General features: G+C 32.3%; 1 protein-coding gene across 7 annotated transcripts in view; it reads left to right on the top strand.

Annotated features, from left to right (window-relative positions):
- The window catches only part of CACNA2D1 (calcium voltage-gated channel auxiliary subunit alpha2delta 1), a 486,450-nt gene that overhangs the window by 454,978 nt on the left and 13,255 nt on the right, over positions 1-18,217 (top strand). For all 7 annotated transcript variants that reach the window (XM_039472910.2, XM_074379327.1, XM_074379330.1 and 4 more), the window contains 13 exons: positions 2,131-2,228; positions 5,713-5,800; positions 6,869-6,931; positions 7,621-7,724; positions 8,604-8,690; positions 9,896-9,963; positions 10,361-10,399; positions 11,965-12,036; positions 13,248-13,400; positions 13,500-13,552; positions 15,255-15,310; positions 15,714-15,843; positions 17,982-18,091. In XM_039472910.2, the coding sequence (XP_039328844.1) occupies positions 2,131-2,228; positions 5,713-5,800; positions 6,869-6,931; positions 7,621-7,724; positions 8,604-8,690; positions 9,896-9,963; positions 10,361-10,399; positions 11,965-12,036; positions 13,248-13,400; positions 13,500-13,552; positions 15,255-15,310; positions 15,714-15,843; positions 17,982-18,091 (1,121 nt within the window). The remainder of the gene's footprint in view (positions 1-2,130; positions 2,229-5,712; positions 5,801-6,868; positions 6,932-7,620; positions 7,725-8,603; positions 8,691-9,895; positions 9,964-10,360; positions 10,400-11,964; positions 12,037-13,247; positions 13,401-13,499; positions 13,553-15,254; positions 15,311-15,713; positions 15,844-17,981; positions 18,092-18,217) is intronic.

The following is an 18,217-nucleotide window of genomic DNA, read 5'->3' as shown; positions in this document are numbered from 1 at the left end:
AATGTCTTTGGCTGCTTTCTCTGCAGAGACAGGGTTGAGTAGTTGTGGCACAGACTTTATGGGCCACAAAATCCTAAATCACTTGCTACGTGGCCCTATCAGGGAAAGTTCCCCTACCCCTACTCTAAATTCCAGCCACACTAACTTCTTTCAGTTCTAAATGCACTGTTATTCTTTTTGCTTGGTTTTGATCTTACCTTCTTTCTTTCATGAATTCTCTTTTTCCTTTTGGAACGGAGATGTATATCACACATACACATGCATCCCGCTCCCTCCTAAATCCCAACTTAAAAGTTCCTTGACGTGGAGATTTCTTTATTTTCTTCACTGGCTTATGCAACCTTGCTGCCTGCTTCATAGAGTTCTGTATTTCTCTTGAGGAGCACTGGCCACATTTTATTTACTTTCCTCAACAGACCATTTTGAATCCATTGCTGGCACACAGTAGGTGTTGAACTGGAGAATCTATAAATATTACCAAGAATATTCTTAAAAGTTATATTACTAATAATACCTGCAATCTTATTAGTAGTTTTTGGACACAAGTAACTTTAATCAATTTCATGTTACTTTGAATTACTGAGAGCAACTTTAACCCATTTTAATTAGAAAGAGTTTTCTCAATATTAAGGGGAAAAAAACCAGGGTCCCACAGAATATTAACATAGCAAAAAATGTAAGAAGAGATTGAAATTAGGCCTGCTCTGTTAGCATGACTATCCACGTCAGATCTGTGTTGTTCTCTGCAGTTTCTTCCCTTGTCTCTCCCAATTATTAAGTAGTAGAGTATGCATATTGCCTTTGTCAGCGTCAGTGTAAGACAAGGTGAAATCTAGGGTAGAATCCGATACATAAAGAAAGGATGGATACATCTCTCAATTCTAATTCATAATTCATAGGCAATGGATTTTGTTTAATCCAGCAGTTATTAGTGTATGAACCATTTCTGTAGTCAATGTCACATTTCACATTTTTTTACAATCAAAAGTTTTAAAATATATTTACATATATGTACAACTCCTACTACAGTTAATTTTAGAACATTTTCATTACCGTAAGGAGAAAACCTGTAAGCTTCACTGTTGCCTACCCATCCTTACCCCAACCCTCCCCAGACCCAAGCAACTACTAATCTATTTTCTGTCTCTTATGGCTACATGCTTGCTCTGGACGTACTGTATAAATAGAATAATACAATATATGGCATTTGCGTCTGGCTTATTTCACGCAGCATGATGTTTTCAAGGTTTATCCATGTTGTAGCATGTATCATTATGTTTTTATAGCTGAAGGATATCAATATATCTTACTAAAAGACTGGAATTCACTTATGTGTTTAGGGCAGAAGAAAATACTTGAGAAGGAAGAGTATTTCACTTGTGGAACAAATACTCTTCCTTTTCAAGGTGGGGCAAGCCAATGAATGTCCACTTCAATGTATATTAAGCCCTTTATGTGCTTGATTTTATATATATATAAATGTGTGTGTATACATATATATGTGTATATATATATACACATGTATATATATTGCATAGGGGCATATATGTATTTTAAAAAATATACACACATATATGCACACACACGTGTATGTATACACATATATAAAATTTTTTGAAAATATATATACACACACATTTTTTAAAAATTTTAGTTCTGGGATACACGTGCAGAACGCGCAGGTTTGTTACATTGGTATACATGTGCCATGGTGGTTTGCTGCACCTATCAACCTGTCACTAGGTTTTAAGCCCCGTATGTACTAGGTATTTGTCCTAATGCTCTCCCTCCCTTTGCCCCCCATGCCCCAAGATTTCTGTTTTAATTGCTATATGAGACTGCTAAATCTATGATATACAATGATAATAGTGTAATAACTACAGCAAAACCCAATATTTATTGAGTAACTCCTGTCCAGAGACCAAATGTTTAATTCACATTGTCTGTAATCACCACTTACTGGCAAAAGTATTGGTCCATTATAGAGGTGAGCAAATGGAAGTTACAGGAAGTTCAATGGTTTGCGAAGTCTTATGGCTAAAAAGAAAAAAATAGTGTTTTCACTACTTTAATGACCCTATAAAGTTTCAATTTTAATACCTAATATCTCAAAATGGTTTTTTTCTCCAGAGATTACTGCACTGACCTGAAAATATCAGATAATAACACTGAATTTCTTTTAAATTTCAATGAGTTTATTGATAGAAAAACTCCAAACAATCCATCATGTAAGTAAGCATTAATTTGAAATGACTGCTTGAGTGTGGTTCTATTGGTTTATAGTATATCATAGGATATGATAATCATGTTACTTTATTATGTTCTGCTGGTTGTTTACTTTATAATTTTCTAATAGTAAAATGTAACAATTTGATCCTAATTTTGCATACTAAAGAAATGTCAGTAAAACAAGGTAATAGATTCTTGCAAATGGTTAAACGTAAATGTGGCATGCTCATGTTAGCACCTCTCAAATTTAGGAAGTTTGATTTTGAATGAACTTTTGAAGACTTTTTTATAGCATTTTGCCTGCTGTATAGAGGAAAACATACATTTTTATAAATTTATTTACATCCTTCAAATAATATAATGATTTTTAATATGGGTAGAATAAAAACCAAAGTATGAATAAAGATATGCCACTTAATGTTCTTTTTCCTTCTTGACATTCCATTTTGATCACAAGTTAACTTCATGTCTTAAAAAATTATGCTTCTGTAATTTCTCATTTATCAGGTAAATCAAGTTAAAATAGACAACAGAATGTTAGTAATTAGTTTTTAACCATTATATTTGTCTTTGAAGTAAATTCACATCATTCATACTCTAAACTTAATAAAAAATGCTGGATTTGGGGCTTTTAAATCATTAAAAAATCTGAATCATTTTTCCTCTTAAAAATATTTATTATAAAAAGTGCTACCAGAACAAATGCCATACAAATGGGAAATAAGAGGAAAACCAAATTCATGGCAAAATTTATCTTCATAAATATAATTTGAAAAAAAGAATAAGTACACACAATTGACTTTTTTGTTCTCTCTGAAAAAGGAGTCTCTGTTCTGCTCTCTCTCCCTCCCTCCCTCCTTTTCCTTCTTCTCCTCCCTTCTTGTTGTTTTTCAGTTATTTGTCTTTCTATCAGGAAAGGTCAAACAATGCACTTTATCACTTATCGAAAAGACAAAGCCCTTCTTAAAGGTGCCTCTTAACTTCAATTTCTTGCATATGAGAAGAAATAACTTTCTGGCACCTTCACTTTAGCACAAATTAGTTAGTGGCATCAGTGAGCCACACTGAAAACTTGTCATGGGAGCCGAAGTCTACATTGATCATGCCTTAATGCGATGATTCCAAATCTTTCTACTCAGTGCGAGCTGACTGAGCCAGTGCCCTTTTTTTTTTTTTTTTTTTTTTTTTTTTGAGGTGGAATTTTGTTCTTGTTGCCCATGCTGGAGTGCAGTGGCACTTGGCTCACCGCAATGTCTGCCTCCTAAGTTCCAGAGATTCTCCTGCCTCAGCCTCCCAAGTAGCTGGAATTACAGGCATGCACTACCACGCCTGGCTAATTTTGTATTTTTTAGTCAAGACGAGGTTTCTCCATGTCGCTCAGACTGGTCTCAAACTCCTGACATCAGGTGATCCTCCTACCTCAGCCTCTGAAAGTGCTGGGATTACAGGAGTGAGCCACTGTGCCTGGCTGTCAGTGCCTTCTAAATGTTATTTTATGTTATTGTTTATTATCTCTTATTGAGTACTAGGCATTTCTAATAGAGAACTGTAATACAGTTGTTGAATATTCCTTTAATTGGATACCAAAATTATGAAACACTCTCATATTCCTTATAAAAATGAGTTTATCAGAAATGTTTTTCCTAGCATGTAACTTTTCAGAACACCATGAAAATTGGAATCATTCCTTTTGTTGTTGTTGTTCACTGCTTCTGGTTCCTAAGGAAGTATAAATATGTTTAAACAAAATAATTTCTTCCTAATCCACATTGTTGTCTGTTCTTTAATATCTTTCATTTCACTTCACCGTTTATCTGTCTCCTGTATAACCCAATAGACATTGTTTGAGGTTACGGCTACTGTATATTCATGTAACCAATCGAAAATTTGTAGAATTTTAGTTACAAGATTTCTATGACAATATTGTATATTATTGATTGTTCTCAATTATGTCTTAACCTTATATGGTTAAATGATATGTTAAACTAACTTTAAAAGTAGATATCAATGACTGAAATCTGTGATCTAAATAGGGGCAGTCAAGTTTAATTTTTGCTTTGTCAAAGTACTTAATCCATTGGTGAAATTACAATGATTACGTAATGTTTAAATTACCTAAAGGTTTATGATATAAAGTTGCTGTCTTCTACTTATCCCCCTCTTCTTTGTTTATGAGATATTGTATATTGATGTGTATATAAAATGGTAGAGATTTCTGCTCACATTTTAGGCTTGGGGCACAATGAAAATAAGAATAAAATTATAAATTTACTTGCAAGTTTGCCTTATTTTATGAATTAGACATAGAGTCTATTTCGTTTTACCTAAAGGGATTAGAGGCAATTAGAACATTTACTTTCCAAATGAACTGTTTTTTAAATGATTCAGTTTCTAAAATAATATAGTGAAAAAGAATGTCTAGAATGAATTAAAATGTACTCCAAAATATGGATTAAATTGATCCTTCCATCTCATGTGTAAGATATATTAACTTAAAATAATTAAAAGCAACAAAAATGTTTCCAGCGTACCTCATGCCCACGTTGTATAGTAATAGGATGTTAAGAACATATATTCTTTATCTGAGAAAAGTCAAATTTTATCATAAACATGAAATTTCAGAGGGTCCCTTTTATGTTATTTCAGAGCTTCATGGGTTTAGAGGAACAAAAAATGGGAAGAAGGCAGAGGTTTTTGTTGAAGAATATATAATAATTGACCTTTGATCCTCATAATTTGTTTCCTCAATTATCTTTAAACTTGGGCTTTAATATGCACTTCAGTTATTCCAGAAACGACAACCTATTATCTACTTTGATATTGGTTCTTTGACCAGTACAAGCAGATTTCAGAATCATTCTTGGGATTGTACTGCTCTGTGATGCTCATTCCATTCCTTGCTCCTCAATATATGGCCCTGAGTTTTTCAGTCTTATTTACTCCAAGATTATCTTGTGTTTTGATATTTGTGATAGAAAGGAATTAAAATAGCTTTTCTGCAAGTGAAAGTGAAAGTAGAGAGTAACTTTTTGTTGAATGTTTTTACTTGACAATTTCAGAGGTAGTTCTGTTTTTATATATAGAAATTATATATACATATATAAAATTTTATGTGTGTGTATACATCAAATTGTCACAAAATTATGATGGCTGGGAATCACCATCCTACCATACAGAAATAAAAACACAAAAGGAAGACTATTTCCTGTTCCTTAGCATAGTTTGTTTCATAGTTTGATAAAGTTGACATGTATAATTTGCCTCATTTAGAAGTGGCTTTTCTACTACTAAATCCATTCATTTCCTGGGAAATGTGAGGCAAGATGAACAATATAAAAATTACGAAGAAAATGAATATAGAATATATTTTAAAATTCATAGAAATATATACTCTAAATTGCTTTTGAAAATAGAAAATACATTTTTCATTATCATAATTTTAGAACTGTGAGTGTAACTGAGGATCTTCCTTTTCTATGTTAGGTAACACGGATTTGATTAATAGAATCTTGCTTGATGCGGGCTTTACAAACGAACTTGTCCAAAATTACTGGAGTAAGCAGAAAAATATGTAAGTATTTGTTCTTATTAATAAAAATATATAGTCCGCATTTCAGTTTCTCCTGTGGAACTTGGGTATGGGTCTCATAAATTTACAGTTCATTAGTAATGTTTCATAATTATTTCTCAAGAAAATCACTGTACAGTTGTTGACAACTTGCATTTTCAGTTGTGGATGTTTTTTAGTACTAACGTCTGCTATTACTGAGCTTTTCACGTACAAACACTTCAGTGTGAATAAACCAAATTGAATGGGCATGCTTGTGTGTTTCTGTTTGTGCTAAAATAGAATTTCCAGTCAATGTTTAGTTGGATTTCTAATAGCAATACCGTATGTCCAGACAAGAAAATCTGAGTGTGATTCTTATTTGTAATTTCTTCTCCACCCCATTTTCAATCACTAATTGCTAAATATTTCTCCTGGCAATGTTTTCTTCTCTACCTCATAATCAAGGCCCTAAGACCCCATTTCTAGGAAAACACAGCAGCTGATTTTTCTGCCTTTAGTGTTCTCCATTCCTCCACCTCCAGCTCCTACTCAGTTCTCCATACAATTCATATTTGGAGAATCTAACTTCCAAAATGCAGTTCTAAGTTCAAGATGCAAGTGAAGCTCTCTAGCATGGAACTCAAAATAATTCATTAGCTGACCATTAAGAAACTTGTACTTGAAACTTTACTTCCTACTGTTTCTCTCCTTTTGCCTTAGGTTTTTGTTGTTGTTGTTGTTGTTGTTGTTCACCAAATATCAGCAGTCTCTGGTAGCTTTCCTTGATACATACTTTCCTCTCTACAAGTGATATCTTCCTGCTTTCTGTGTCATCACTGTCAACTGATACTCCATGTTCAAAATGCATCTCAGTTATTTCCCATGAGATGTCTTCCTTAACATCCCTCTTTTAAATACTAATTTCATAGATATTTAAATCATGACAACATAGTTGTGCATCTGTTGATATGTTTCCTTTGACTTCCTTTACTTTACAAACTTATTTTCTCTTTGTATCACCAACATCTAACTTTTTGTATCTTAGAGTGTGTTCAACAAAACATTTCCTTCTTTTGTCTTGTGTTCCAGCAAGGGAGTGAAAGCACGATTTGTTGTGACCGATGGTGGGATTACCAGAGTTTATCCCAAAGAGTAAGTTCAAATAACATCTGTAAAAACAAGTACATTACAAAAGACTGCACCAAGGATTTGTACATTACTGCGTAAGGAAGCCATTCCTCAAACTGATTGCCATTAGATTAAATTGGAGCCATTGTTTACAGCATTTACATTATAAAACATTTTATTTCTCTGAAAAATGACATTATAAAATTATTCAATGATTTTATTGCTTGCCAAATACATTGACTACAAAATTTAAGAGACGTTTAAAGAGATTTTGCTTCTTGTAGACACAAGCTAAACCAGTGAATTGAACACAGTGATTATAGCCTATCAGCAATATTTATGTAGCACTTTATTATCTTTCACTCTTCTTTGATGCATCTTATCTCTGTCATCTTCAGAACAGTCTATGTATGAAGCAGGCTGAGGAGGCACCCATGCTTACTAATGTTAATTGACCTATTAACTTACTTGTCCTGTTACCTGACTAGTAAACAGTGGAGGAAAACTAGGAGTTAGCTTTTTCTGATTCTTAATTTAGTGCTATGCTGATGCATTGCTCAGTAATGAATATCAGTTACGCTGTCAATTACCACTAAGTTCTTTAGACATACCTGAGATACGGACGCATCTGTAAAGCTCAGCAAGTCCACATAGGATAAAGTAGGTTATGAGGTGGGGTAAAGAATACAAATGATGAGCCATTTCCTCCTTAGGGCTGGAGAAAATTGGCAAGAAAACCCAGAGACATATGAGGACAGCTTCTATAAAAGAAGCCTAGATAATGATAACTATGTTTTCACTGCTCCCTACTTTAACAGTAAGTATTGCTTTGGAATTCAGCTTTTCTCAATTAAAAAAAAATAAGTTATTGCTACTATCTGCTTTCCCCCCAAATCACTACAATTTATTTTAACTACTCAGAATAGTCATTATTAAAAATTGAGTATATGTAATGCATTAGAAAAATAGAAAAGAAACATCATTTAGTTGAAGAGGCAAAATGCATATACAGCAAACAGTCACCCGTTAATTTAGAGATAGCATATCTATCAAGCATACATAAGAAATTGAAATACATGTAGATAATCCCTCATATTACAACTGAAAATGTATTGAAAGACATTTCATGAATTAAAGTGGAGTAAGTGCATTAATTACATTGTATCAGTTATACAATACAATATTTATAAAATAATAGCTTATCTTTTAAAACATTTTATTATTTCCCAAAAACCTTATGATTTAATTCCTGAACCTCTTTGCACATAGGTACTATTTGCTTTCATTTTCATAAATGGGGAAACAAGTTTAGAGAATGTCAAAGTTTTTCCCAGTGACATATATCTTATAAAATACAAAGTCAGTTTTATGTATCCAAGATCAATCTTTTCACTTCACTTCAGCAGCCTCCCTAATATTTTAACAAATGAAGCAGAGATTCAGCATGTGTTCATTATGTTGGGAAAGCAGATGCAACTAAGCTAGTTAATGTCCCCAAATCGATTAATACAAACGAATTCATGGACATTCCAGTAAACCTAGTATATACAGAGGAAGAAGGGAAGAAGGAGAGCACGAACATTTTTATAGCTTATAGATGCTAGAATTTTTAAGCAAGATACTATCCATCTGTGTCTAATGACAGAAAATCAATATTATTATTCAATTTATCTAGATAGCTGTTTTTTCTTTTTAGAAAGTGGACCTGGTGCCTATGAATCGGGCATTATGGTAAGCAAAGCTGTAGAAATATATATTCAAGGGAAACTTCTTAAACCTGCAGGTAAGGATAAATATTAAATACAAAAACACAATCAAAATTAAATGTTACCTGGCATTTATGTTATAAACTGGCAATGTTTACCAAGAAGGTCATCAGGTCTCAAACAAAATGAAGTCAAAGACATGCACATTTAAAAAAATTAAATAAAATATAACTAGTTACCTATGAAGTTGGGATAAAATCAGATTGATACTATATAAACGAGGAATTTTTAAGACAGTGTGTATGTTTATACTCTGACACAAATTTGTGGAATCAATTTAGTATAACCAAAATTTTTAATGTTAAATTAGCAATTCTACTCCAGAAATCTCTTAATACTTTAAAATACATATAAAGGTATAGGGCCAAGGAGGTACCTATTTGTACATAAAAAGTTAAGTTTCCAGCACTGAGGGAAAAGATAAATGATGGCATATATATACTACATTCTAGTAAGTGTCTGTTAAAGTGAATTAGGTAGGGAACAGTTGAAAACTGGCTATAAAATATATAGAAAAATAACTTTTGGGGAAAATAGGCAAGTTAACAAAAAACAGTGAAAGTGAGCATCAATGAGGATTGGAAGTGGGCTAGAGTGAGTGAATATAATGAAGTAAAAGCTGTTAGTTTTTTTGATTGTTTGATTCCGCGTTTGCAGGTTTAAAACAGAGTATTTAGAGCCTTCCTGCTCCTGAGGGCAGCTTTACACATGAATTTACTCCATCACTCACTCACTAACTTATTCCCCTATTCCTTCATTCACTCAGCTGCTCATTTACTTACTAAATCAATTATTCTCTCAGTCATTCATTTATTCAGCCATTCTACTGACTAATTCATCAACTCATCTGTTCACTCGTTCAGCAAGGATTTATTAAGCATCTACTGGTGGGTTTAGGGAAGCCTCTTAAAATACATCACTTGAATGACCTCCAGTTTATGAGGCTCTTCTGACACTATTGTTTTTATTTAGCTTATTGTATTAGTTAATTGGTCAGGTTATGGCTAACGAATAAACTGTTTTGTAATTATAAATTACAATTTATGTAATAGTTTAAGAGCTGTTAGCAGTATTTCTTAATGAATACCACAAGACTAAGACTTCTGTAATAAACTATAGTCAACCCGATACTCGCTATCGAAATAGTTATCTAAACTGTCATATTGCAAAGGTTGTATTACAGCTAATGATGTCTTTGAAATAATTCAAATTAATTTTTCAGTTGTTGGAATTAAAATTGATGTAAATTCCTGGATAGAGAATTTCACCAAAACCTCAATCAGGGATCCGGTAAGATATTTTTTAAAAGTTCTTATGCTATATTTAATGTTTTCAAAATTCAGTAGGAAAAAAAAGGTCCTTATACAGTGGCAAATACATTCTCAGTCCCACTACACTGAAGCAAAATTCCGAATTCCTATTTTTCAAAGCTTTTTGGGTTGTTTAAATTAGTATGTAATAAAAAATATTTCAAGGTTATAACATGGAATGCTAGTTAATATATTGATTGACATTTTCTAATTTTAAAGATAAAATGATTTTATTTCTTATGGACTAGACTATTTAATCTTAGTTTTCTACCGGATAAATTATTCCAGAATTTCTAATTATAACATGGTAATAGTGTAATTAAAAGCCATCTTTTTAAAAAATGTGAGGTGGTGTTAATTGCATTTTTGTCTTTCAGTGTGCTGGTCCAATTTGTGACTGCAAAAGAAACAGTGATGTAAGAAAACTTTTTAAAATAACTTTTGAGTATAATAATGTTCTTGTGTTACTCCTGTTAGGACTAGAATGATGAAAAAATATGCAGGCATTTTAAATCAAATACTAAAAAACTAAGGACATGTGAAATAATATATTCATTTGAGTTTGCATGCTTTTGAATTTGAACTTAAAATGCTTGAATTTTAAAAAATATGTATATGTTATGGGAAGTTAAAAAATAGTCATGTCAATATGATGGTTCTCTTCTGTCTCAGTTGTGTTACATTCTGTTGATACATATTTATGTTTAGCTCTATTTCTTGATAGAAAGTTTCTAATCAAAGCAACCTTATTGGTTGTCAGTGTAGTTATCTCTCAACTATCACACTTTCTGTAAATTTGTTCACACTGTATTATATAGTTATAGGAAAAAAGTTTGAACTAAACCCTGAAGTATTACAATTTATTATAAACTTCTACTTACATGGATTGAGTTTTAAATTGTCTTGTATTACTTTCACTTCCATTTGAGAAATTGAAAAAGGAAATGTGAACTTTATTCAAAAGTTGAAGATGCTCTAAGAATGATCCTAGATAATTCTAAAAATTGAATAACAATGATGAAACAATATTTTCTTCCAGTCCTTTTATGTGTGTCTATATATTTGCAAGGGAAGCAAGGGGTTCATATCTTTATCACTCCTGCTCCTGTGAAATTATAAGCCAATAATTTTAATAATTTTTGTAACTTAACTATTTCACATAGACTATGTAGTGGCTGTTTTAAGAGCAAATATTTTAGTAATAAACTGCTTCCATATTAGGAAAATGAAATGCATTATGTCCTCAACTTTGAAAATAATGTTTTTGTGATTTTATTGAATACAAATTATTATATTGATTTTCATACATTAAAACATAATTTAAACTGGGTAGGAATTTATCCTGTGTTTCAGGATGATTAAAGTATTTTCTTAACCATGGACTTTTTGGTTTTGCATTTTGCTTTTAAATCTCCAATTATCCAACTACATATTTTTAATCTAAAAATATGAAATAGTTATAAACAGTCTTATAGTACTGATGTGTTTTAAGTTTTGCTTTTAAATCTCCAATTATCCAACTATATATTTTTATTCTAAAAATATGAAATAGTTATAAATAGTCTTATAGTACTGACATGTTTTAAGTCTTGTGAAACAGGAAAATCCTAAGTATGTGTTTAAATCAGTTAATAATGAATAACTGATTTAAATAATTTTCTCTATCCAGTTTTGTGGATCATTTAGATGACCCAGAAGTAGTAAGAAGATTATTTCTAATTTGCTCTTATGATTTGTTCAGACTGAATTGACAGTCTCAAGTAGATGGTTGCTGTTGGCTTATCAAGCCTGATACTTTGATGTAAAGATCTATGCATGCCTTTATTTCATCAGAATTTTATGAACATATATGTTCGAGAAGATAGAGTCATTTAAAATTTTCTATTTTTGTTTCTCTAATCATGTATCTATAATGGAGAAATGATAATCTAACCTCCTAACCTTCCTAAAAATGTGTTAACCTTTAATTTTATTTTGATAGGTAATGGATTGTGTGATTCTGGATGATGGTGGGTTTCTTTTGATGGCAAATCATGATGATTATACTAATCAGGTATGTACCTGAAGTAAGAGAGAATTAAGATTTCCAAAGTCTGTTTCCCAGATCACCATTACAAAACCTCTTTCACTGTTTACAATGCTTAATATTATATAAACCATTAAGAAATGCATGCTAAGTCTAGTTTTTATTTTTTATTTCATTTTACATTTTAGTACTGGTGCTGTCAAAACATACAGTTAAGGATTTTAACATGATATGACCTTTTTAACCTTTCAGAAATTTAGAGAAAATTTTCACCTCAATATCTAATTTAATATATAGCTGGTTAAAACTGACGTGATTTCTAGTCTCAAATCTGCAAATTGGCAGTGCATAGGCTATTTGGCTCATAAATGATTTATATTAGCTGCTAAGTAATTTCACTTCTGAATCTGCATTCCTGGTTTCTCTTAAAAAAACAAACAAACAAACAAACAAAAAAACCGCAGTAGCAAAAGAAATCTCAACACTGGGCTTTTTTTTGTTTGTTTTTCTGGATGGCAATGTTTATAGGGTGGAGCCAGTTACCTTGGGATTGCTCCTCTAGATGGGACTTGCTCCAGTTCATCACAGTCCCTGCAAGTTCTTTTCCTAGGCCATCCTGCTCTCATTTATACTACTTTTCTATCCCCCAGGAGGGCATCTGAGTTTTTGTTTCTGTTTTTTTATTGTCTGTGTTGAAGCTGTACAGCAAAATGTTTTCATTTGCATAGTTAAGTGATTACTGCAGTCAATCCAATTAACATACCTGTCATCTCAGGTTGTTAACCTTTTTTTAGCGGTATGGTAAGAGGACCTAAAATCTACTCTCATCAAATTTCTGGTATACAACACAGTATTATTAAGTACAGTCCTCTGTTGGACCTTGAATCTCTAGACTACGTAACTGCTGCTGCTTTGTACCCTTTGGCTTACACCTCACTACTCCCCACTCCTGTTTTATTCATCTGGGAGGCATTTGATTGTGATTTAATGCTTAGTAATATGTGTCCATTCCTTCCACAAATAAAATACCACACAGCCCCTTTGAGTAATGAGAGCATGCTCATTTTAATTTGTTCACAGTGTCACATACGGGTTTCTCACTTGCTTTTGTTTTTAAGCTCCTCGGTTGTAGTTGAGTTTCGTTTTATTATTTCTTTTCACTGCAATGCTGATTCCAGGGTTCACTTTTGGATTACATTTTAAGTACATGTTACTTTATTATTTTTTTTCTTCACCAGATTGGAAGATTTTTTGGAGAGATTGATCCCAGCTTGATGAGACACCTGGTTAATATATCAGTTTATTCTTTTAACAAATCCTATGATTATCAGTCAGTATGTGAGCCCGGTGCTGCACCAAAGCAAGGAGCAGGACATCGCTCAGCATACGTGGTCAGTAATATCCACAGTCTCATCAGTTCTCAAGGGGATGCTCAAGTGTCCTCAGTATCAAGTAGACTACCCAAATGACTTTTTTATTATATTTTATAGCCATCAATAGCAGACGTATTACAAATTGGCTGGTGGGCTACTGCTGCTGCCTGGTAAGTCAAAATTTTAGTTTTATTGGTAATGAAAGAAAGAAGCTGTAAAATAGTAAAACATCTGATGAAAATATGGATTTAAGGGACACTCAAATTTTTATTAAAGGAATTAAGATTTTTTCATTCTCTATAGCACTTACTGGTAATGTTTATAGTTTTCCTAAGTGAACACTATGAAGTTACCATTCAGTTTCTCATATGAAAACAGTGTTATGCTGATGTAAACCTCAGTGCCTTTAGAGTCTGAAGTTTTTCTTTATTTGTTACTGCATTTTACATTTTAGTACTGATCCCATTAAAACATGCAGTTAAGGATTTTAGCGTGATCTGACCTTTTTAACCTTTCTTTGTTTCTCCTGCACATCAGTTGAAATTCTTTTCATTTTTTAAAATATTTTTTTAAATCTTAATACTACTTCCATTTAGGTGTATTGATCTGTAAGAAGTTACTATTTAATTGTCCTTAATGTCCAAGTTGGATGTCTACATTCATCAAATTCATGACATAATGACAATCGTCTAGCTCTTTACTATGAATACAAGGACTGGCATAGTTTTAGAGGCATCATGTTGCTGAAATGGATCTAATTCTTTCTTTTCATTGATTCTACCTTCCAAACCTCCCCTTTCCCCCACCTATGTACTCTACAACCTATGAAAATAAGACATTTAAGTGGTTAATTGTGGCACTGTGGAAAGTCTGGAAGATCACATTTCTCATTGTTTAGTTCTGGTCAGTCAGGTCATTAAACCACCTGTTACATCAGGGATCTATGATCTCCCTCTCTCCCTTCTGATGATTAAAAAAAAAAAACCATCATACTGTGTTGTTCAACCCTATTCCATGTAGATTAAACTACAACATTTATTTTATATTTAGGTTTATCCACCTAAAATTAAGTGATTATATCATTAACGAGCAAAGAAGATTTTAAGATTTTAAAATTTTAGATTTTGAAAAGATTTAGAAAATTATGTTTCATTCTGAAAAGTAGTATTTTCTGATGTGATTTTATATATTAACTTTGGTAGGTTTTTAAAATTTCATCATGACCCTGAAATACTTGCCTTTATCCTATATCCCCTCCCCCGCATTTTTAAAACTAAATTCAGTTCTAGATATTTGGCTCAGTGGTCAGTTACTATAAAACTGAAATGTGCTGTATCTCTCTACATATGTATATTTTGTTTTATGAATGTCGCATTACATTTTTACAAATATATTCTATATTACAAAGTAAATAGTTAACAAATTCAAACCCATGGTATAAACTGCATTGTTTCTTTGTTGGGGATGGGGGGAACCCAAAAAACAAATGGTTTTAAAATCTAAAATAAGGAGAAGTAATGAATGTAAAAACCTATGCACTGAGGCACTGACCTTCTGCCTCTTAGAGTAGACACTTCTGCTTGATAATGTTGCCTGTCAGGCCTCTTCACACGTTGTCTCTCACTTGGTCCTGAACAAGATGTGAGCACTTCTGACTTCATGACTTCTTGTAAGCATTAAAGAAAGGTTACAATGTGTTATATAATTTTAAAAGTACTTAAAAACACTCCTAAACTTTCTATGAACAAGTTCTCAACCTCTCATTTTTTTCCCAGAAGGATAAAGGGAAATAGTATTTATGTGTATGTGTACATGCAAAAACACTTGTTTGCTTCCTAGATTTTTATTATTCTATTTATTTGAAAAATTCAGGTCTATTCTACAGCAGTTTCTCTTGAGTTTGACCTTTCCACGACTCCTTGAGGCAGGTATGTAAATGCTCACACCTTGTCATAACAATAAAAATTTTCTTTTTGGATGTGCTTGAGTTCAACAAATTCAGAGAATATATGTGTGCGAAAGAGAAAACGGGTCACCAATCTCATAATTTTAGAGCTGGAAACTTTTTGTCCAGCCTTTCCTAAATGTTTTAGAAATTACCGAGGTCACACTGGCCTTGAACTCACAGCTGTCATGTATTTGAATTAATTTATTCTATTGATATTTATCAGGCGTCTGCTAGGGACTGCCATGATATTACACAGCAGTAAGCAAGCTAGTCGAGGCATCCTGGTCTCACACGTTTATTTTGCTCGGTGAGAAGCGAAGACTCCAGGTGACTAACTACGGTGGCCCCTCCTAATGATGTTCTTTGTTTTTACCCCCCACAAGTTGAGATGGAGGATGATGACTTTACGGCCTCCCTGTCAAAGCAGAGCTGCATTACTGAACAAACCCAGTATTTCTTCGATAATGATAGTAAATCATTCAGTAGTGTATTAGACTGTGGAAACTGTTCCAGGTAATTTCTTTCTTTGTTTATTTCTGGAGTAGTCTGATTTCATGAAGAAGTTAATTGTATATACTATCAATCATTACAGAAAATACTGAAAATTATTTTGGAGTCAGAGTTATGAGTAATTGTTTTAAGTTGATGTCAGAGATCTTAAGTTTCTCTTTAGGCTTTTAAAAATTACAGTTTTTTTAAAATTCTAACTTTGATAAGTTAGTTGTTTCTTCAATAATAATTACATGATCAAGATAATTACTTTCACTTTAGGCAGAACACAGATAAATTTGATTATATTAGAAAATTTTCATATGGGTAGTTTTAGAAAAAAATGTTAAAATACAAATTATTAAATATATTTTAAATATATTTTAATATATTATATATAAGTATATAATATATAAATATATATTATATATACATAATATATATTACATATTTTAAATATATTTTAAATATATTTAATATATTTAATTTTGCAAATTTGTATTTTAACATTTTTTTCTAAAACTACCCATATGAAAAATTTCTAATATAAATATATTGCTAATTCTAAATAATTCTAAGGCAAATATGATTTTTTTCTGTATCATAACTAAACAGTTTTACAAAAAAAAAGTCTTATTTTGTTTTGTTTTCATTTGTAATCTTCTCTGACTTGAAAAACTGAATGTTATCCTAATTTGAATTTGAAGGAACTGGGAATACGTACAGTTTTCTTAGATCATGGTTTATGTTGTTAGTATCCATAAAACATCTTTTAAAATGTTGGGAAGAGACGGAGAATTTAATTTCATTGTAATGAGGATAGAGGAGAAAGGCAAAATGGGGATTTTGAGGGGAAAGTCATAAGTAATGCCACAGGATCCCTGAGAACAGAGCAGCGAGTCACAGCTTACAAAGCACAGAATTGAGACACTTTGTCTGTAGAGGTGGAGGGAAGGTTATTCTAGAAGAAATGTTATCATCACAGAGGAAGAAATAGGAGGAGGTGAGGTAATCTGAGATTATGGAAGTGCTAGAATAGTTGAACAAAATACCTTTTTTTCCTTTAAGAGGGGCTAAGCAAACTATCACGAATTTTTAGTAGATGTAGTCAGTATGTTTAGAAAATCTCTGTGTCCAAGGAGGAGGTAGAGTATATGAAGAGAAAAAGAAAGGGGAGGATGAGTCAAGCATGAACTCACAAAACAAGTAGACTATCTTGTTTAGAGATGGGCATATCAGGCTATAGACTTCAGGAAATGGAATTGTGGCATGTTTATTGGATACATCAGAGTTTCACAGTAATTGGCCTTTTATTAGTGGACATCCAGCAAGAGCAATGTGTGCTTAAAGAACCAAGTTTAATTGTAAAGTGAAGGTCAATATAACCAAGACATTAAATTGAATCATACTTTCCTTTTAATTTGCTTTATGAAAATCGAAGCTTAACAGGGCAAAAACATAAAATCCCACTTCTTTGCAAAATGTGTAATCATAAAGAAATTACTTTAGTGATATATTTGCATTAGTAAAGTAGAAGCAGCTTAAGGCATGGACGAAACGGGATGGAATTTAAAACCCTGGATTCTGTCTTCATCTGTTTGTCCAGGGCAGTAGTTACCACACAAGAGTGGCTATTGAAATTTCAACTCAAGTTAAATTAATTACAATTAAAATGTTGTGCCTCAGTCACACTTACCACATTTTAAGTGCCCAGTACCCTCGAGTGGGTAGTATTTCCATCTTGACAGAAAGTTTGCTTAATAGCACTGTTCTGGGCTTTACTCTGCCCTTAGGCTGGGCAAGATGCTTAGGCATTTTTGTATTCTCTGTTTTGTTATCTGTGAAATAAGGCAAGTTTGGCATATTATCAGTGATAAGTATCAGAATTCTTCGTATCTGTTAATACTTTAAAAAGGTCAAACATAAAGCATCTATTGCAATTTTTTTAGTATTCATTTGACATAGGTAATATGGTCATGCTAATAATTGAAATGTAATTTTTTCTTCTGAAATCATACTCCTATTGTACTATTGTGATAGGAATGGTTTATGTTTTAGATGGCTTATTTTGTCTTTCATTTTAATATGTAAGAATCTCTGAAAGATTTTCATTCCCTTTTCAAAAGATACTCATTTTCTATGATACTCTATTTAATTTGCAGAATCTTTCATGCCGAAAAGCTTATGAACACCAACTTAATATTCATAATGGTTGAGAGCAAAGGGACGTGTCCCTGTGACACACGACTGCTCATACAAGCAGAGCAGACTTGTATCCTTTGATGTCAGATATTTGGAACAGAAAACTGTTTTAAAGTAATGCCTCTTGAATCTTGTCACATTGTTTATGCTCAGAAAGAGAAAAATATTGGACTGCTTTGATCACCTCACAAAGGCA

Source organism: Saimiri boliviensis, chromosome 10, assembly GCF_048565385.1.
Source record: "Saimiri boliviensis isolate mSaiBol1 chromosome 10, mSaiBol1.pri, whole genome shotgun sequence".
In the NCBI taxonomy this organism is placed as follows: Eukaryota; Metazoa; Chordata; class Mammalia; order Primates; family Cebidae; genus Saimiri; species Saimiri boliviensis.
The sequence above is the reverse complement of the archived record's forward strand: the minus strand, read 5'-3'. Positions and strand labels throughout refer to the sequence as shown.